The following is a 21,904-nucleotide window of genomic DNA, read 5'->3' on the forward strand; positions in this document are numbered from 1 at the left end:
TTTAAATTGATTAATTTACCTTTATGAACATTACCCATGTTGAATTAAAAAGATAGAAAGAAGTTTATGTACATGATAACATTTTAAACCAAAGATTATTATACAGTAAAGCAAATTCCGTATTTTAATGATATCAACTTTTATTATTCGTATTATTTTCTGTTATTTTTATTATTATTTATTGTTTTCACGTAATCGTCTCTTGGAAGTTGCCGTGAACAACTTTATTTTTACGATTTACACGAAAGCTGATTGTTGATTGATAAAAAAAAACAACATTTATACACGTTTTATTATAATATAGAAAAATAATTTGCCCTTTTTTTCTTTGACTTTGAACGTTGTTTGGACTTCCGGTATCAGTGACAGGAAGTGGCGTAGCCCCGGTGTAACTCGCTTCCTGTCCGTTGTTCATTCAACATGGCAGCGGGACCAATTTCAGAAAGAAATCAAGGTAAATTCAACTATTATAACATATTTTTACTTGAGAATTATCTCAGCGTTTAGACTCTACTATCAGGATGCAACCACCGTTTGTTTTGAACTCACGAACCCGCCTTTTTGACTCATTGTACGGATTAAAACCGGATCACATGGGACTTTGCATCGTTAGCATCGTTAGCTTAGCTTAACGTAGCTTCACCGTCCGCTCATTCATTGACTGAATATTTATTTGACCGAATGTCTTAAACTAATTCGCAAAGGTTTGTCGTATTTTTAACGTAAATCTCTTAATTCCATTATCATTTTGGCTTAACTTGTAAGTAAAGCCGTGGTCATGTACGTCGGTTTAATAACTATGTAAACAAACATCATGAACAAGTTAATAATCAGGTTTTAAATGATGTTCTTTAACTAACTTAAACTAACTAAATGACTTTAGCTAACTTTAGATCCATGTTGTGAATGATATTGCTGTGTAGAGTTTTAACTTGAACCTAAAAAGCAAAGCATGTGAACTGTTGTGTGAATATTATTATGGAAAATTCAAGTTTTGTATATATGTGTTAAGTTATAAGTGTTGATTTTTTCTATGCCAGTGTTAATAAAAATTGTCACTCGTTCCAGATGCCACGGTGTACGTGGGCGGACTGGACGAGAAGGTGTCAGAACCACTGCTGTGGGAGCTGTTTCTGCAGGCGGGACCTGTGGTCAACACACACATGCCCAAAGACAGGGTGACCGGCCAACATCAAGGTGCTCCAAAATATATAAATAAAGTGCCAGCATTAACTTGGTGATTTATTAAATGGCAAAAATATTGTTTTAGTCTTATAAGCAATTGTGTTGCAGCATTGGTAAAAATGGTCGGTTATTTGTGTTCTGTTTACATTAGTTTATTTAATGTTCTTTATTGGGAAAACCTCATTTATTTTTAAGCAGGGATGACTTGAAGTGTTTCATTTTATTTGAGAACGTGTTTTTTTTGTTGAGTAAAACAATGTTTAATGATTTAAGTAAGTAGGTAATTTATATTTATAAAGCTTTTTTAGACCAGGGTCGCTTAGAAAATCAACACAATACTCTATATGCAGCACAAATATGCTAAAAGGTCAAGACAACACAGAGACAATCAAAGGAGTCTGTACATTTTGATCACTTTGCAACAACACTGTGATAATAACACTCATGATCATTTTGCTCACAGTAACTGCGTAGTAGAGCCTTTTATTAGACATCACTTGTACAGTAGGTTTGGATCAAGTATTTACTTTGTAATTTATGTTTTAGTTTCAACTTGCTCCGGTTTGAATACACTGTCACCATCATGACACAATTATTTAGAAATGTGATATTCATTTATCACTTCAGTGATTACAACATGTTTTCCATAAGAATTAAAACAAACACAATTCATTTAAAAAACACCACATTACATTAAGCAAAACAATCATTCATGTTACTAAAAGCAAGACAGATATTGTGAGACATTAAAATAGTGCAGTAGAATACAAATTATGGAGTTAAAACCCATTGATAAGTGAAAAGTTACAAATGGAGGAATAATAAAACATGTAAAGAGCAGATGTGTCACTGAGATTCGTACTTGGATGAGGTGTAAATGTGCTGCAATTGTTGATTATTTTCTATGAATTCTTGAAAGTGATCAAATGTTAATTTTCTCTGGACACTTTATCTTACTTTGGTACGTTAACAAAAATGAATCTTCTGTCTTAGTGTTTTCTTGCTCTCTCTGTTTTCAGGCTATGGGTTTGTGGAGTTCCTGAGCGAAGAAGATGCCGACTACGCCATCAAAATTATGAATATGATAAAGCTCTATGGTAAACCTATTCGAGTTAACAAGGCCTCGGCGCACAATAAAAACCTGGACGTGGGCGCAAACATCTTCATCGGTAATCTGGACCCGGAGATCGACGAGAAACTGCTCTATGACACCTTCAGTGCCTTCGGCGTCATCCTCCAGACCCCCAAGATCATGCGAGACCCCGACACGGGCAACTCCAAGGGCTATGCGTTTATCAATTTTGCCAGTTTCGACGCTTCGGACGCCGCCATCGAGGCCATGAACGGCCAGTACCTCTGCAACAGACCCATCACGGTGTCGTACGCCTTCAAGAAGGATTCCAAAGGTGAACGCCACGGCTCCGCTGCCGAGCGTCTCCTCGCGGCCCAGAACCCGCTCTCACAGGCGGACAGACCTCATCAGCTGTTCGCCGATGCCCCGCCTCCAATGACCGCCCCCCCACCAGTTCTGACGGCACTCGGAGGCGGCATGGGCATGCCTGGTAAGACCCCTTTGTTGTGTGTTATAAAACGATTGAAATCAAACCGAGTGTAACTGAAGGATGTAACTGTGCTGCAGGAATGCCTCCTCCTGGCGCTTTCCCTCCAGTTCCACCTCCTGGTTCGATGCCGCCATCAATGGCCATGGGCATGCCTCCCAATGCCATGGTGGGCGGTCCACAAGGGGGTGGACATCCACCAGGACCGCCCCCTTTCCCTCCTGCGAGCATGCATCCAGGTAAGAGAAAACACTCTTTTAACGTGTGGCTGGTTTTACCAGACGTCATCAGTAACATTCAGCCTAGAACCTGTAGAAGTGTAAGATTGAACCCAGGGGGCATTAAATTGCAATTTTGCGATTAAATATCAGATTATTTTTTCATTGTCCTTTTCATGCATTTCGCTGCCTTTTCATATCACAATAAAATGTATTTCTTTGTTAATGTTAAGATAAAGTGATGAAGCCAAAAAAATTAAGCACAGGTTGAAATAAATGCAGGTTTATCAAGTCACTTCAATTACGGTTGTAAACAATCATAATATAAAACTTCACATTCAATGTAAATACTTTAAAAACGCCTGCCAAAATTGTTGTGTAAATATTTATAATTATCAGTCAATTAGGGCCGCAAGATATATCGGAAAAAATATCGATATTGCGATATTGGCACGTGCGATATGCATATTTAAAACATTAAATAATTTATAATTTTTTAAAGTATAAGTCAAGCATTTCTTAAATTCACACTTCGACCAATCAGTGTCATGTTCTGTAAAGTTTTCAACTTGTACTTCTATGTCTCGTTGTTGTTTACGTCTCCGTCTGTCTGTGAACTGTGCGGCGCAGCTTGTTAGGCTCGGTTGCTATGGCGACACATCTTGCCAACGCGCTGACTTAGCTCAGTATATCCACGGAAGTAATACTAACTTGTGATCTAGTCAAACACTTGTGATCCAGTCACTCGTCTCTTTCAACCTCCTTCGTTAAAGCAACATATTGTAAGAACTTTTCATCTCGTCTCAGTTGTTTTCTTATAAGATCGTGAACTTCCGAACAAACCTGTCCGTCTTCACCGTATGCTAACGAGCTAAGTTGTTAGCGTCATTTATAAAGTGTTATGTGTGCGTGTACGAGGAGTAGGATTCATTATTGATTTGGTGATATCACGACGCGCCGGCGGCTCCTCTCTGATGTCGCTCAGTTTGGCGGGAAAACGATGCAAGTCCCGCGAGACTGAGCGTTATAAGAGATATTTTTCTACGATCGTGTCGACACTGAAGCGCGGAAATAAACTAAAGGGAAATATCTCATCGTTTTCCTTCTCTTAACCACCCGGACCTACACTACTGTACTTGCGCCTGTGCGTGTATGTCCGTGTACACGGCTACATTTTTATGTGAAGAAAAAAATTTCCCATTAATATCGATATCACAATTCAAGACACCAGTATCGAATATCGCACTTATTTCCAATATCCTGCAGAACTACAAACCGTAATAAATCAGGCAACCTACAGTGCAGAGTTGACAAAAGTACAAACACTCATTCAGCCTTTTTCTTCCATCACATTTTTTGCACAGTTCCTCTTGTTACTTTGTCATCTTTAAGTGCATCTCCTGTCACTCAAATCATAGTCATTCATATAATTTGAATGTTGTGATTGTCAGGATGTAAACGTCTCTCTGGCTCGTTCTGCTCGGCGCCGCTCGTAAGTCACGTGACCACGCGATTGGCCAGAAGTAAAATTGACATTGAATTAAATTAAAAATAGTATTTTTTTAAAATTGCGATTATATCGCAAATAGAATTTATCATACAGCTCTACTTTACGCTGCCGTTTCCAACATCTCACCAGCTGTTGCAATTGTGTACAAAGTTCAAAGTGACAAATTGATCCACCGCTTCTATTTGTATTTCTGACCTTTAAGGCAAAAGCTGTGTTTTATCTTTTACTTCTATTCTCTTCCTGCTAGAGCGCCCCCTGCAGGCCATTAATCTGTAAAAATCCATAGATTGATCAGATAATTGTTTAAAAGTTTAAAGTGTGTGGAAAAAGTAGCAGATTATCGTTTGGAATTCATGATATTTACTTTGGGAAAAAAACATTTTTGTATTGTATCGTTTAGTCATTTTAATATGTTAAATCACTTTGTGGCCAAAGTCACAATCAGTCGCCTATTTTGATTGTTTGGTGTTGACTTTCTTTTTTAACGACTTCCAAAACCCCGATGTCCTTGTATCAAAATGAACATGAAACATGTTCATACTTGTGCTCTTACGTTGAGGCTCTTCTGTAACAACTGGTGTGCGACACAGTGGAACAGTACAACACTACAACACAACACAACAACACTACATCACTACATCTCGGTGTGTGGTCGACACACATGAGCTCGGACCACCTGGTGCAGCTGTCGACCCACTCGTCCGGTTCCCTCGTGTATTACCGACCCCAGCTGCTGTTCTTGGATTCATAAATGTTCGGTGCTGATGTAGTGACGGTTGATCAGAAGGTCCAAATCATTTGATTATTATGGTATGGATGGGGTTGGGATATATGGCAAAAAACCTATTCTATACTGATCTTATTATTAAAAAGTTGTGATGTTACTATGCTATAGTTTTTCATAGAATAACTTAATAACTACAAGAAACCGTTTTTTGGAATTAAGTTCCAAAATTTCAGTAATTGATACCAGAAGCATTTTGATACTTGTTTTTCATGGTTTCTGTATAGAGCTTATAAAAAAACATCTTTAATATGGTGGTTTTTTTAATTAATCGTTAATAATTAACATGGAAATATTGGCTTGATTTTGCTTGTATTTCTTGTATTGTACAAATATAGATGAATTGAGTAAGAATGTAAGCGTTCTACTGCAATTGAATAATTTTCTTTAATAAAATGTGACGGTGTTTGTAGGAAAGTGCTTCTCGAAATATGATCAACAAATGTAAACTTATATTAACAATGAAGTACATTAACAAACAACCTGCATGTAATATCCAGTATCTGTCAGTGTTTAATTTAACTTTAAACTTTGTTTTAAAGACAAAATGAGTCCAAACGTCGGCTTTAAAAGCTGCTGGACTCTGATGTATCTTTTTCAGTCATTGCTGCCATTTCACTGGTTTTGGTCTTACTTTGACACGGAGGAAATGACAAATGCTGCCAACTAGTGGCTGGAGGTTTAATTGCAGCACACAAATGAATAAAGGCTGTGGATAGTTTGTTAGTGTAAATTTCAAAATAAAACATTGAATAATCGTCTTTTATACACACACTATTGAAATATAAACCATAAAATAACCTTGAATTAAAATAACATTTTATTTCAAAGATATATATTTAAAATAATTGAAACCAATATCGCAATTGGTCGTTATATCAGTGATTTCTTACACTCCTAGTATCGCAATATAATGTGTCTTTGCATCTGTATCATATCACCAGATCTTTTTCAATACACACTGATTTTTTTTTTTGGTATTATATGTGTTTTCTACTTTAAAGAAGTGATTGTTCTGTGCTTTTTTTTTCTTCCTCAAAATCCCAACTCGGTCCACGTAACGAATACAAGGAGTTTAATTGTCGTGCACTTGCAGGGTTTCCTCGTAGAGCAGGTGTTGCTGTCGACACTCGTCGACCATGACGGTCTTAATGAAAACGATCTCTAGTAGAACATTAGTTTGCTGGTTTCATCCGAGACACTCGCTTGATCCGAGCGCGAATGAAAGAGAAACCGGATGAAAGCGACGCTCCGTCGCCTCCGGTGACAAGAACTTGTTAATTACCGCGTGTTCGTCGGGTCTCATGGGTCTTGTTTCTCTGTCGAACCACAGGTATGCCCCAGATGCCCATGCCGCCCCCAGCTCCCCCCGGCATGGTCCCGCCTCCCCCCGCACCACCAGGATCCAGTCAAGCGAGGACGCCGCACCCTCCCGGCATGCCCCCCCCACCCATGGGCATGCCGCCCCGAGCCCCGTACGGACCCCCCATGGGTAAGTCGTACTTTGAGTGGGATAAAAAAAATAAATCATTTTACGATCAAGTTCTTAATGTGACCCCCTTGTGTCTCAGGTCATCCCGTCCCCCCTGGAATGAGAGGCCCGCCCCCTCCCATGCCCCCGCCAGGATACGCCACAGGTCTCCCTCGTCCTCCTCCCCCGTTCGGGTTCCAGAGAGCCCCCGTGATGCCGCCCAGACCACCGATGCCCTGATGACCCTGATCTCAAAGCTATTGTTTTCCTCCTTATTTTTGTTTTTTAAACATCGATTTTGTGACGTTATTTTAACGACGGCTTTGTATTTTTTTGTTACTTTACAAGTGGAGATACTTCCTCAATAAAGGTTTTAATAAATGTGTATTTTTTTTATTTTTTTTAAACTATTTTAAAAGTTGGATCATTTTTATACATTTAAAAAAAAAGTATTTTATACCAGATATTGTTGATGAACCGAACCGAGTAATGGAGGCTTATCTAGTTGATATAATAGAGTAGATTGCAGATTACTGTAGATTTACAATAGGTTAGAAACAAATGTATTAAAAAAAATGAATTAAAAATGTTAGGTCAGGTAGAACTTTATTGATCCTGAATTATGAAATTGTTTTTTTTTCTAAATTATCCACAGCAAATACAGCAATTTTTCATAAAATAATCCAAATAAAATAAGATCAAGAACAAAGAGAAATAAAGAGAAATGTACAGAAAGCATTGAATTTAATAGATGCTACTTTATTAATCCATTTAGAAATTGTGGCTAATAAATATATAAAAAACATTTTATGAAAAGAGATAATTTAACAATGTGTTTTGAAATAAAAAATATATATAATTAAAGATTAAATGCATACACAATATCGTAAATATTCGTCCTATTCTGCATGATGACGCGACGCCGCACTTTAGTGACGTCACAAGAATTCCTCACGTTTCATCGAGGACCCGCATTCAAGAAAAAATGACAAGTGGTTGTCATGGAAACAGGGATCAGGTGCGCCGGCACGTGCATGGTCGCACGCACACGCAAATTCGCGTCATGCACGTGCGCCATTGAAGAAAAAAAATATTAAAATAAAAAAAAAATCGAGACGTTTGATTTAAAAGTGGGGGGTTTTGTGCGCATGCGCTTTAAGACACACGCTCAAGAATCTTTGGATTTATTTATTTTTATTTATACATTTTTTTACGCGTAAAATGCAGGCGTGGGTGTGATGGTCGTGGGGGGAGGGTCCCCCTGCTCGTCGCTGCTGGCGTGGGCTTCTCTCCTCCTCAGCATCATCATCATCACTCGTTCACAGCCTCCTCCTCCTCCTCCTCCTCCTCCTCCTCTTCTTCATCTTCATCTGCGGCTGACGAGCGTCGCAGCAGCTCAGGTGAGCGAACGCCGACATTTTATTTAAAAAGAAAGAAAAGAAATAAAACGTTTGGGTTTTGATCGCGTTTTTGCGATGGGCGTGAACCGCGAGCTCCACGGAGACGTTAGAATAAAGGTCCGGGGAGGGAGATGGGGGCCCGGATCGGATCCCGGATCAGCGGAACCGGGTCGTGACTGGAACCAGGGGATGGATGGAGGACGTGGTTCTGGTTCTGGTCGTGATCCGTGAGAGTTATTAGCCTGTTAGCATGACGTTAGTGTCACTGGACCGGAAGCGTTGAATCGACACCAATTAGGTTTTGTAATGTTTTGAAAACGTTAATATTTAATATGATATATTTACTGATCCGTGTGTGTGACTGACCTGAGGTCAGTCTGCTGGTCGCTGGATTATAGTGGGTTTTTTAAAGGTAAGAAAGATGGATCCTCGGAGGTTGATATTTATGAGCAGGCCTCCTTCTCTCTTTTCTTTTTTTTTCTTCTCCTCCTCTGAATGATGGTGTGTGTCGCTGCCATGGCAACCGATAGATGCTGAGTCTCTTGACAACTAATGGAAATAAACACGAGGTTAGTTTAGTTCGAGACAGTTTTATGACGATGAACGCAGCAGTTTTTCAGATCCGTTAATAAAAACGGTCCATTTATTTCTACAAACGTTAAATCCTTGCGTCTGTTTCCTGCAATATTTTGTTGCTTAAACATCTAACAAACGATATATGTTCACTTGAGTTTGGTAAACAATGTTTTCAAGATGTTTAAAGACATTTTTAGCAAAGCGGTGCTAACATGCTAGCTTTAGCTAGTTAGCTTAGCATGGTACGGAAAGGGAAATGCAAACATATTATTAATAATGATTATCGTTAAAAGAAACGCTGAATGAAAATTGTTTGATTATAGTTGAAAATTGTTTGATTATAATTCAAAATTGTTTGATTATAGTTGAAAATTGTTTGATTATAGTTGAAAATTGTTTGATTATAATTCAAAATTGTTTGATTATAGTTGAAAATTGTTTGATTTTAGTTGAAAATTGTTTGATTATAGTTGAAAATTGTTTGATTATAGTTGAAAATTGTTGGATTATAGTTGAAAATTGTTTGATTATAGTTGAAAATTGTTTGATTATAGTTGAAAATTGTTTGATTTTAGTTGAAAATTGTTTGATTATAGTTGAAAATTGTTTGATTATAGTTGAAAATTGTTTGATTATAGTTGATAATTGTTTGATTATAGTTGAAAATTGTTTGATTATAGTTGAAAATTGTTTGATTATAGTTTAAAATTGTTTGATTATAGTTGAAAATTGTTTGATTTTAGTTGAAAATTGTTGGATTATAGTTGAAAATTGTTTGATTATAGTTGAAAATTGTTTGATTATAGTTGAAAATTGTTTGATTTTAGTTGAAAATTGTTTGATTATAGTTGAAAATTGTTTGATTATAGTTGAAAATTGTTTGATTTTAGTTGATAATTGTTTGATTATAGATGAAAATTGTTTGATTATAGTTGAAAATTGTTTGACTATAATTCAAAATTGCTAGATTATAGTTGAAAATTGTTTGATTACAGTTGAAAATAGTTTGATTATAGTTGGAAATTGTTTGATTATAGTTGAAAATTGTTTGATTTTAGTTGATAATTGTTTGATTTTAGTTGATAATTGTTTGATTATAGATGAAAATTGTTTGATTATAGTTGAAAATTGTTTGACTATAATTCAAAATTGCTAGATTATAGTTGAAAATTGTTTGATTACAGTTGAAAATAGTTTGATTATAGTTGGAAATTGTTTGATTATAGTTGAAAATTGTTTGATTTTAGTTGATAATTGTTTGATTATAGTTGAAAATTGTTTGATTATAGTTGAAAATTGTTTGACTATAATTCAAAATTGCTAGATTATAGTTGAAAATTGTTTGATAACAGTTGAAAATTGTTTGATTATAATTCAAAATTGTTTGATTATAGTTGAAAATTGTTTGATTATAGTTGAAAATTGTTTGATTACAGTTGAAAATTGTTTGACTATAATTCAAAATTACTAGATTATAGTTGAAAATTGTTTGATTATAGTTGAAAATTGATTGATTATAGTTAAAAAATGTTTGTTTGTACTTGAAAATTATTTGATTATAATTAAAAATAAGATTATAGCTGAAAATGTACCAGTTCTAAATGAGATGATAAATAATTCAGAACACATTATTTTCTTAATTTTCTCTAGACTAGTCGTGGTTGTAAATCAATCCCTGGATAATATTATATCATTGATCGACTAATGGTCTTGAAAACAACAACAAAATGCTCTAAAGCATCGTTTGACACTAAAAGACTGCATTTAATGAAGGGCGTGATCTGTTGTATCACCTCACCCCACACACACACACACACACACACACACACACACACACACACACACACACACACACACACACACACACACACACACACACACAAAGGCAACAATTACATATGTATAGCCTCTTTCTTCTTCTGATCAATTGTATTGATTTTCTTGTATCTTTCTCTGAGCATCAGGTGTTTAACACTCATCAGTTGAAGTGACTTGTTCTCTAGATGATCATTAGAATAGTTACTTCATCCTTTAAAACAATATATCATACTTACTCTTCCTTTTGTTAAAATACATTTTCATCCTCTCTTTTGATCACTTCATCACTTCATCATTTCATCATTTCATCATTTCATCGATCGTTTGTCGTCTCCTCCGCGGTCCTCCGAGTCCCGGATGATGGAGTGTTGGTCGTTCAGTGTGTAATTGAAATACACGTCGACCTTTCCATGAGCAGATACTTTGATATGTTGTCGCGAGCTTCAGTCATGATTGAGACGCAGACGAGGACGAGGAAGCATCAGAGTGTGACGAGTCCTCGCTTGATGTTCATTCACTTCTGCTCCAGTGTGTCAGGAACCCTGTCCTCCAGCTGAAGTGAAATCATCTGCAACCTCACGAGGAGAACATTAACCAAAACAGTTTATTCTAAAAATTGATTTCTTAGTATTTTAGTATATATACAAAGTATTTTCAATGGTTATCAAACAATTTCCAACTAAAACCAAAGCATTTAAAACTATAACCAAACAATTTTCAACTTAAATCCAACAATTTTCAACTATAATCAAACAATTTCCAACTAAAACCAATCAATTTTCAACTGTAATTAAAAAATTTCCAACTAAAACCAATCAATTTTCAACTATAATCAAACAATTTTCAACTATAATTAAACAATTTTCAACTATAATCAAACAATTTTTAACTACAATTAAACAATTTTTAACTATAATCAAACTATTTTCCACTAAAATCAAACAATTTTCAACTTTAATCAAACTATTTTCCACTAAAATCAAACAATTTTCAACCAAAATCAAACAATTTTCCACTATAATCAAACAATTCCAACTATAATCAAACTATTTTCAACTATAATCAAACTATTTTCCACTAAAATCAAACAATTTTCAACTTTAATCAAACTATTTTCCACTAAAATCAAACAATTTTCAACCAAAATCAAACAATTTTCAACTATAATCAAACAATTTTCAACTATAATCAAACAATTTTTAACTATAATCAAACAATTTTCCACTAAAATCAAACAATTTTCAACTTTAATCAAACTATTTTCCACTAAAATCAAACAATTTTCAACCAAAATCAAACAATTTTCAACTATAATCAAACAATTTTCAACTATAATCAAACTATTTTAACATTTATCAAAAAAATGTCAACTATAATCAAACAATTTCAACTATAGTCAAACTATTTTCCACTATTATCAAACAATTTTCAACCAAAATCAAACAATTTTCAACTCTAGAAAGAAAGAGAGATTCTCATAATAAATCTTTCCAGTTCTCGAGAGTTAGTCGATCGCTTCAGTCTGTTTTTAATGATTTAAATCATCATATCAGAGTACGAGCTTCTTCACACAGTTTTTTTCATTTATATAATCCATAACATCTAACATGGTTAACGCTGTGTTTTGACTCTGGAGATGATCTTTCAAGGGTTTTTCAAAAGGATGATTCCAGAGACTCTCATCTCTGATGTCCAGTGAATCCTGGAGACACTGATTCAAAGCGACGTAATCGTCGTGAACACAGAGTCCTGGATCCACACGAGCCGCGAGGACACGACTGAGACTCAAATACTAGTGTTTCCTCTGATCCTATCATTGTGGTCTAAATGATTTTATCTATTCTCGTGAGACATTCATTCCATGTTTTTAATGATTTAATCTGAAATGATAATCCTTTTTCCTTCACGTCTTTTACTAAAAACAAAAAAACCTTCTTTCTTTCTTTAATTACCATTTATTTATACAGTGTTACATCAATAATTATCTTAAAAAGGAGGCGACTTATGAAGTCGTACAACTTGTAGTAAGTGAAGGACAAATTAAATAAACATTAAACTACATTTTGCATATAATAAATGAAAATAAATAATGTATTCTGGAATTTTTTTGATATTTATGAATATTCAAGTGTCTTTTTACCGTCATTAATCAGCATAAAAATGCAATATATTGAAATTTCATTCAGACATCCGACTTTAAACATACATAAAATACATAGAAACAAGGAGCTTTAATTTAGAAATATTAATATAGTAGTCAGTGTAGAGAAGTAGAAAAGTGCTAACTTACTTACTTATTATGGGATGTAAATTGTATTTAAAAATGAATTCTTACAACACAACAATCACATACAGCAACTGTAATAATGACATACAACAAGTGTATTGATATTTCGACAACACTGCATTAACTTTCTGGCCGCTAGATGGCAGCAGTCATTACGTCCTCAGCAGATAAAGGAAGGATTAGATCCCGGCCATGACTGAGGACGAGAGGATACAGTCGACTCCAGCATCTTTAAAAGCTGGTGTTTGGACATATTTTGGTTCGAAAACAAATGAAAGCAGTTACGACTTCGTCAAGAGTCATGTGGTCTGTAAATACTACAACACCAGAGTCAAGTACTGGACAATACTACACATATATACTTGTTACTACACTATCACAATGCATTGTTATACATCATAATACACCGTATCGTTGTCCCTGTTACGTGATACATATGGTATCAGATAAAGAAGAATGAAATCCTGCTAGATCCTGTCGATGACTGAGGACGAGAGGATACAGTGACTCCAGCAGCTTTTAAAGCTGATGTTTGGACATATTTTGGTTTGAAAACAAATGAAAGCAGTTACGACTTCGTCAAGAGTCATGTGGTCTGTAAATACTACAACACCAGAGTCAAGTACTCAGACGACACGGGCGTCGACTTTTGTATCCTTTTTTTTGTGTTATTTCCTTCTTTATAGTTGCACTTTGTCATCCCTTGCACTTTGTTCTTTTTATTTGCACTTTGTTCTTCTGTTCTTGAAACTATCGTCTGCTGTGAACTGCAAACCCAATTTGCCAAGGAAGATCTCCAGAGGTTTTAATAAAGTCTAATCTAATGTAATCTAATCTAATAATGATAGTCAGACTCATACTTCCTTTGACAGAAAGTTTGGTAAATACAATTTTGTTTTGTCACACAGTACTTCTTGAATATATATTGTATATAAACTGCAAAAACAGCAAAGTCTCTTGTCTTTAATCATTGAGATGATTTATTTGAACATCAAATTATCAACAAAACCACAGAACTTTGTGGGAGGACAGAATTACCGCAAACTACCTGACTTATGGTGCCAACATAACACTGAACTCCCATGATGCCTTTCTACACACTGCTCAGCTGAGTGACGGCTGACGCTACAATACTATTCTACAAGTATATAAACGCACTTTTCCATGTCAAAAGTAATGAACAGCAATTTTTGGTTGGCTGGGCGGCAAAGCCTCATTCGGGTCACCGTTAGAGGGTTGTTGACAAGGATCGAACCTTAAATGCAATGTTGAGTTTGGTAGTTGAGATAAATTAATGTTGTTTATTGATCCTTGTGTATCTACTTGTCGCATTTACAAGTTGTTAAAGTTGCATCGATTACTAAGAGAGTATTAATTGTGTGAGTATGTGTTAAAATATTCAGTTTGGAAAAGTTTCATGAATTTGTCGCGTGAAAGGGATTTTTTCGACACGTATTTGAAAAGTTTACAAACTAAACATCCATTACTTTTGTGGACCTTGCCATGACGGCCGCTTCTATCGTTGCAGAGATTCGTGGAGGTCCAACGGTGAGTCCTGATCCACGACCGGAGCCGGTCCCGTTTCCCAAAGCCGCGTCCGACCTCGTCACAGAATGGAAGAGAACTACCAGAACCGGACTGCCTTCATAAAAGGTGCCAAAGATATCGCCAAAGAGGTCAAGCGTCAGGCCTCGAAGAAGGTGGGTCGCACCGTGGACCGCATGGGCGACGAGTACAGCCGGCGCTCCTACAGCCGCTTCGAGGAGGACGACGACGACGAGTTCCCCACGCAGGGGAGCCAGGACGGAGGCTACTACCGCGGGGACAGCCAGGCGGCCAACGACGACGAGGGGGGCCACAGCGACTCCACCGAGGGCCACGACGAGGACGATGAGATCTACGAGGGCGAGTACCAGGGGATCCCCCGGGCCGAGTCCGGCAAGGACAGCCTGGCCGGAGGTCCCGACTCGGTGAGGGCCCAGCAGTTCAGGGACGTGGGCGTGTCCGAGGCGGAGAGGAGGAAGGACCAGGAGGAGCTGGCCCAGCAGTACGAGACCATCCTGCAGGAGTGCGGTCACGGCAAGTTCCAGTGGACCCTGTACTTCGTGCTGGGACTCGCGCTCATGGCGGACGGCGTGGAGATCTTCGTGGTTGGGTTCGTCCTCCCGAGCGCCGAGAAGGACATGTGCCTGTCTGAACCAAACAAGAGCATGCTGGGTAAGAAACCGCTGTCCACACATCGTCAACACCCAATGAGATCAGGTTTATACAGGTATTGACTTGTTGTGTAGTAAGACTCAGGACATGAAGCCAATGAAGTACATCAGTGACATAACAATATATGGAAGTACATCAGTGCCATAACAATATATGGAAGTACATCAGTGCCATAACAATATATGGAAGTACATCAGTGCCATAACAATATATGGAAGTACATCAGTGCCATAACAATATATGGAAGTACATCAGTGCCATAACAATATGCCATAACAATATATGGAAGTACATCAGTGTCATAACAATATATGGAAGTACATCAGTGTCATAACAATATATGGAAGTACATCAGTGTCATAACAATATATGGAAGTACATCAGTGCCATAACAATATATGGAAGTACATCAGTGCCATAACAATATATGGAAGTACAGCAGTGTCATAACAATACATGGAAGTATATCAGTATCATAACAATATATGGAAGTACATCAGTGCCATAACAATATATGGAAGTACAGCAGTGCCATAACAATATATGGAAGTACATCAGTGCCATAACAATATATGGAAGTATATCAGTATCATAACAATATATGGAAGTACATCAGTGTCATAACAATATATGGAAGTACATCAGTGCCATAACAATATATGGAAGTACATCAGTGTCATAACAATATATGGAAGTACATCAGTGTCATAACAATATATGGAAGTACATCAGTGTCATAACAATATTTAATGGTTGAATTGAACAATTTAAGTTTTTCTAAGAATCAAATCATCATTTTTTTTCTTTTTTTGAATGATTAAATTAAAATGAGAATATTTACTAAATAAATTATACACATAATGTTTGATATTCTAGTTCCTGTTCAATTTAAAAATGTAAAATGTAAGTAAGTAAGTAAAGGTCATTTGTAAAGATGTTTCTAGACCAGGCTCACAAAGCACTTTAACAAACAGAACAATACACAGTTAAACTATATACTTTAAGAGATCAAGACACATAAGACAAACACAGGAGTTCCAGAAAATCCGGGAAAATAAAAGTGTCTTCAGATGTTTCTTGAAGGAGTCAGTAGATCATCAAACACACATGTTTCTTGAAGGAGTCAGTAGATCATCAAACACACATGTTTCTTGAAGGAGTCAGTAGATCATCAAACACACATGTTTCTTGAAGGAGTCAGTAGATCATCAAACACACATGTTTCTTGAAGGAGTCAGTAGATCATCAAACACAGATGTTTCTTGAAGGAGTCAGTAGATCATCAAACACAGATGTTTCTTGAAGGAGTCAGTAGATCATCAAACACAGATGTTTGTTGAAGGAGTCAGTAGATCATCAAACACAGATGTTTCTTGAAGGAGTCAGTAGATCATCAAACACACATGTTTCTTGAAGGAGTCAGTAGATCATCAAACACACATGTTTCTTGAAGGAGTCAGTAGATCATCAAACACACATGTTTCTTGAAGGAGTCAGTAGATCATCAAACACAGATGTTTCTTGAAGGAGTCAGTAGATCATCAAACACAGATGTTTCTTGAAAGAGTCAGTAGATCATCAAACACAGATGTTTCTTGAAGGAGTCAGTAGATCATCAAACACAGATGTTTGTTGAAGGAGTCAGTAGATCATCAAACACAGATGTTTCTTGAAGGAGTCAGTAGATCATCAAACACAGATGTTTCTTGAAGGAGTCAGTAGATCATCAAACACACATGTTTCTTGAAGGAGTCAGTAGATCATCAAACACACATGTTTCTTGAAGGAGTCAGTAGATCATCAAACACAGATGTTTCTTGAAGGAGTCAGTAGATCATCAAACACAGATGTTTGTTGAAGGAGTCAGTAGATCATCAAACACAGATGTTTCTTGAAGGAGTCAGTAGATCATCAAACACAGATGTTTCTTGAATGAGTCAGTAGATCATCAAACACAGAGATGTTTCTTGAAGGAGTCAGTAGATCATCAAACACAGATGTTTCTTGAAGGAGTCAGTAGATCATCAAACACAGATGTTTCTTGAAGGAGTCAGTAGATCATCAAACACAGATGTTTCTTGAAGGAGTCAGTAGATCATCAAACACAGAGATGTTTCTTGAAGGAGTCAGTAGATCATCAAACACACATGTTTCTTGAAGGAGTCAGTAGATCATCAAACATAGATGTTTCTTGAAGGAGTCAGTAGATCATCAAACACACATGTTTCTTGAAGGAGTCAGTAGATCATCAAACACACATGTTTCTTGAAGGAGTCAGTAGATCATCAAACACAGATGTTTCTTGAAGGAGTCAGTAGATCATCAAACACAGAGTTCTTCTACTAGAGCGGATCAGAATTCTGGCTGCAGAGTTTTGTATGAACTGCAGGCGAGACACATCCTTCTTGTTTAGACACGAAAACAAACTGTTACAATAGTGTAAACGATACAAACACATGGATTATAAGATCCGGATCATGTATATATATACAGTATATAAAACTATCCTTTAAGGAATGTAATATTTAATTTAATTATTAGAACACAGAAAAACAACTACCTTTCCATGTAGAAAAGTATGGATTTAATTTTTCAATAAACACAAACTCTAATTTTCACATGACTCATCAATTTTAAAGCAAAATTTCATTTATCAAGTTTCAAATTTTACATTTTAAATTCAACCGGTCAATATTCTGACGGCACTGATATACTTCCAAACACATCCCACATTCTTCTTAACCCTTGTGTTATCTCCGGGTCAAGGTGACCCGAAGGCCTGAAGACAAATGTGTTTTTTTTTTTTTATCCCTTGTGGGCTTCGGGTCACCTTGACCCGGATATAAGACAAGGGTTAAATCACTTTCACAAAACCCAGAGTGTAACTTATTTGCCAGTTTCTAAGTGACCTTGAATAATGAAGTTTTAAAGTGACCTAGTATCGTCTACAACCCGTACTCACTGAAACTGAAACATTTTTCTGTATTTTTCAGGTCTGATCGTATACTTCGGGATGATGGTGGGAGCCTTCCTCTGGGGGGCCATGGCCGACCGGATCGGCCGCCGCCAGTCGCTCCTCATCTCCCTCTCCATCAACAGCATCTTCTCCTTCTTCTCCTCCTTCGTCCAGGGTTACAGCACCTTCCTGTTCTGCAGGCTCCTCTCCGGGGTCGGGTAGGTTCCGTCGCAATCGGGTCACGAGGGCTCCGGCCTCACCGGCTTCTGTTCTGTCGCAGGATCGGAGGTTCCATCCCCATCGTTTTCTCCTACTACTCGGAATTCCTGTCGCAAGAGAAGCGTGGCGAGCACCTGAGCTGGCTCTGCATGTTCTGGATGATCGGAGGAATATACGCCTCGGCCATGGCCTGGGCCATCATCCCGCACTACGGTAAATGTTTTCTTGTGTAGTAACACACGCTTTCTACGACAACACTTGTTAACATCTTTGTGTCTGGACTGAATGTTCTCTTTATTTTAAATGTCAAATAATATCAAAGATTCAAGATTTAAAGGTCGTTTTACAGCATTTACAACATTTAAAGAGTATAAATAATATGATTCCTGTTTGTAAATTCCGTTATTATTCCGTTTCAACATTTAAATTCATTTTTTTATTCTAGTTTAAATGGGATTCAACTTTTTAGACGGAGACTGAATCTGAACTCAAACTTTATAAAACATGTGTCCAAACTGTTTTTTTCCGAAGAGGTTCACATTTAAAGGCGTGAAAACAATCGAGGGCCAAAGATAAACATTGACTTCATGCTATAAGATCTAATCCAGAGGTTTTTATGAGATTAAAAACAAAAGTGAAAATGATTTTGCCGTTTTAATAATCAGCGTCAAGGCTTTGATTTTTATTATTTTCTTTTTCTTTTCTTAATAAGCTTGTCTGACATTTAGACAAAGCTTGTTTGTTAATTAAGAAGTTAATAACTGTTGCTGTGAGTCAAATTAAATCGGCATAAGGGCTGACATTTATATCAGTGGCAGAAATAATGAAATAAATGAATATCTCCAAAGAGCAGGAAGAGAAAGACTATGAACAAAACTATGCTGTGTCCTGAATCATGCACTTCTCTAAGTGCACTGTTCTACACTGTACTGTAAAGCAGTGCACTTCTCTAAGTTCACTGTTTTACACTGTACTGTAAAGCAGTGCACTTCTCTAAATTCACTGTTTTACACTGTACTGTAAAGCAGTGCACTAAGAGAACTTGGACAGTGTACTGTAAAGCAGTGCACTTAGAGAACTTGGACAGTGTACTGTAAAGCAGTGCACTTAGAGAACTTGGACAGTGTACTGTAAAGCAGTGCACTTATAGAACTTGGACATTGTACTGTAAAGCAGTGCACTTAGAGAACTTAGACAGTGTACTGTAAAGCAGTGCACTTAGAGAACTTGGACAGTGTACTGTAAAGCAGTGCACTTAGAGAACTTGGACAGTGTACTGTAAAGCAGTGCACTTAGAGAACTTAGACAGTGTACTGTAAAGCAGTGCACTTAGAGAACTTGGACAGTGTACTGTAAAGCAGTGCACTTAGAGAACTTGGACAGTGTACTGTAAAGCAGTGCACTTAGAGAACTTGGACAGTGTACTGTAAAGCAGTGCACTTAGAGAACTTAGACAGTGTACTGTAAAGCAGTGCACTTAGAGAACTTGGACAGTGTACCGTAAAGCAGTGCACTTAGAGAACTTGGAAAGTGTACTGTAAAGCAGTGCACTTAGAGAACTTGGACAGTGTACTGTAAAGCAGTGCACTTAGAGAACTTGGACAGTGTACTGTAAAGCAGTGCACTTAGAGAACTTGGACAGTGTACTGTAAAGCAGTGCACTTAGAGAACTAAGACAGTGTACTGTAAAGCAGTGCACTGCTTCCGCTTCACTTCCGCTTCCGGTGAGCCTTTGATCGGCTGCTTGAAACGTGAGCTCCTGCAATAATTGCCAAAAACAGTCGTTTTAACGACTACTTGTCCGGATATTATGCTCATATCACTTAAGATATGTCTCAAGCATCTCGGATCTATGATCGTGATGCTCTTTTCAACATCAGAGAGTCGATGGAGGACTTCACTCGCGACCGTTACCAACGTCCGGTGAACGTGTTTCCGGCTCCGCTTCTCATCGACTCGGACTCTGTGGAATATCGTTTGATCTCTCGAGTACCGGGCGATTTCCACAAGGGATCGAGTCGGGCTGGAGTACAGGTCAGGATGAGACGCGCAGTCGCGATCGCTCGGAACAACTCTGACGTCATCGAACGTCATCGGTGTTTGATCGACATTCCTCTCACTGTGTGTGACGACACATCAGCGCTGCCGTCTGTCCAGACCTCAACGAAAGGTGGTAAGATTTTTTCATTTCCTCTCTTTAATTCGACTTTTACAACCGAGTTGAACTTCAGTGACAGCTGGTACCCACGTGACCGCTGTTCGCTTCAAAAGATCCCGCTCTGCGCGCCTGTCAGTGACGCGGCGTCGTCAGTGACGTCGTCAGTGACGTCATCGGTGCTGAATGTGGGACTTCTTAATGTTCGCTCCATTACTAATAAATCCTTTATTCTTAATGATCTTTTCACAAGAGTTAATTTGGATTTATTATGTCTTTCTGAGACTTGGCAGAGAGAGGAAGAGTTTATTCATCTGAACGAACTCTGTCCAGTAGGGAGCGCTGTCCTGGGGAAGCCTCGCCTCTCTGGTCGTGGAGGAGGTCTTGCTACTGTTTTTAGGGAGAGTTGTTCTTGCAAAGTGATTCAGACACAGGAATTCACTTCTTTTGAGTCTCAGATGATCTTGGTTGGTTCTACAAGACCTTTCTATTGTGTGTCAATCTACCGTCCGCCTGGTCCTGCGGCGATGTTCTTGAAAGACTTTAGTGACTTCTTATCTTCCATTATTCAGATGGAATCTGTTCTTATTCTTGGAGACTTTAATCTTCATGTTGATGACGTCACATCTTGTTCTGCTAAAGAACTTTTAACTTTAACTGAAGCCTTTAATTTTGAGCAACATGTTTCTGAACCCACTCATCAAAAAGGCCACATTTTAGACTTAGTTTTTACTCTTGGCCTGAACATTTCTAATGTATCTGTACATGATGTCCATCTGAGTGATCATTCTCTTGTCTTGTTCAACCTGGACTTCATCCCTGAACCTAAGCCTTTGAAAGTTAGGTCTCAGAGGCGTGTCATCTCAGCCGATACTGCAGACAGTTTTTCTGCTATGTTTGACCGTCTTTCCTTTGATGACTGTCCAGATGTGGACAGTTTGATTCACTGTTTTACTGATCATTGTGTTGAAATACTAGATCAAGTGGCACCTGTTAAATCGAACTTGAAAATTCAGAAAAAACGGTGCCCTTGGACAAATGAAGATCTCCTGAGTCTGAGGAGACTTTGTCGAAAGACTGAGCGTCTCTGGAAGTCTACTAAACTTGAGGTGCACAGACTTCACCTCAGGGATCTGTTGACTTCTTACAATGAGATGGTAGAAACTGCTAGATCTGATTACATCAGAAAACTGGTAGCAGCAAATAGGAAAAACCCCAAAGTTTTGTTTGACACGATTAATTCTCTCGTGTCTCCTGCTCCTTAAATCACGCCGGTCTTCTGTGAAGCTGACAGCAATGCATTGTTGAGATTTTTCATTGACAAAATTAAATTGATCAAAGAGAAAATCTCTCCCCCTTTGTTGGGAACCCCTACTGTCTCTGAGCCCATCTCCTCCTCTTGGTCATCCTTCACTGCTGTATCTTTGGGTGATATTTCAGCACTAGTGAACAAGATGAAACCCTCCTCTTGCTCAGATGACGTCCTTCCTTGTAGGCTTTTTATCAAAGTATTTGATGTAATTGGCCCCTGGGTTACCAATATGGTGAA

The 21,904-nt window shown here is 37.7% G+C and overlaps 2 protein-coding genes across 2 annotated transcripts in view; both read left to right on the top strand.

The window, feature by feature from the left end:
- Window positions 1–393: 393 nt before the first annotated feature.
- On the top strand, window positions 394–7,112 carry sf3b4 (splicing factor 3b, subunit 4). Its single transcript, XM_087786337.1, has 6 exons — window positions 394–454; window positions 1,069–1,197; window positions 2,205–2,747; window positions 2,825–2,983; window positions 6,590–6,748; window positions 6,828–7,112. Exons 1-6 carry the CDS (start codon window positions 421–423, stop codon window positions 6,965–6,967), a joined length of 1,164 nt encoding a protein of 387 aa, XP_087642463.1. The 5' UTR covers window positions 394–420; the 3' UTR covers window positions 6,968–7,112.
- A 924-nt stretch (window positions 7,113–8,036) lies between these two features.
- Window positions 8,037–21,904, top strand: part of LOC148083202 (synaptic vesicle glycoprotein 2A-like) — a 29,395-nt gene continuing 15,527 nt past the window's right edge. The window contains exons 1-4 of the mRNA XM_087786338.1: window positions 8,037–8,127; window positions 14,337–15,025; window positions 18,019–18,199; window positions 18,262–18,413. Coding sequence (XP_087642464.1) covers window positions 14,422–15,025; window positions 18,019–18,199; window positions 18,262–18,413 — 937 coding nt within the window. The 5' untranslated portion in view covers window positions 8,037–8,127; window positions 14,337–14,421. The remainder of the gene's footprint in view (window positions 8,128–14,336; window positions 15,026–18,018; window positions 18,200–18,261; window positions 18,414–21,904) is intronic.

Source organism: Callionymus lyra, chromosome 3 (genome assembly GCF_982586985.1).
Source record: "Callionymus lyra chromosome 3, fCalLyr1.hap1.1, whole genome shotgun sequence".
In the NCBI taxonomy this organism is placed as follows: Eukaryota; Metazoa; Chordata; class Actinopteri; order Syngnathiformes; family Callionymidae; genus Callionymus; species Callionymus lyra.

Bases quoted from the DNA above. Each gene is read 5' to 3' on its own strand.
- sf3b4 (XM_087786337.1), top strand. From the start codon at position 421: ATGGCAGCGGGACCAATTTCAGAAAGAAATCAAG. The intron at 455-1,068 runs GTAAATTCAACT...CACTCGTTCCAG, and splicing joins AATTTCAGAAAGAAATCAAG to ATGCCACGGTGTACGTGGGC. The intron at 2,748-2,824 runs GTAAGACCCCTT...ACTGTGCTGCAG, and splicing joins AGGCGGCATGGGCATGCCTG to GAATGCCTCCTCCTGGCGCT.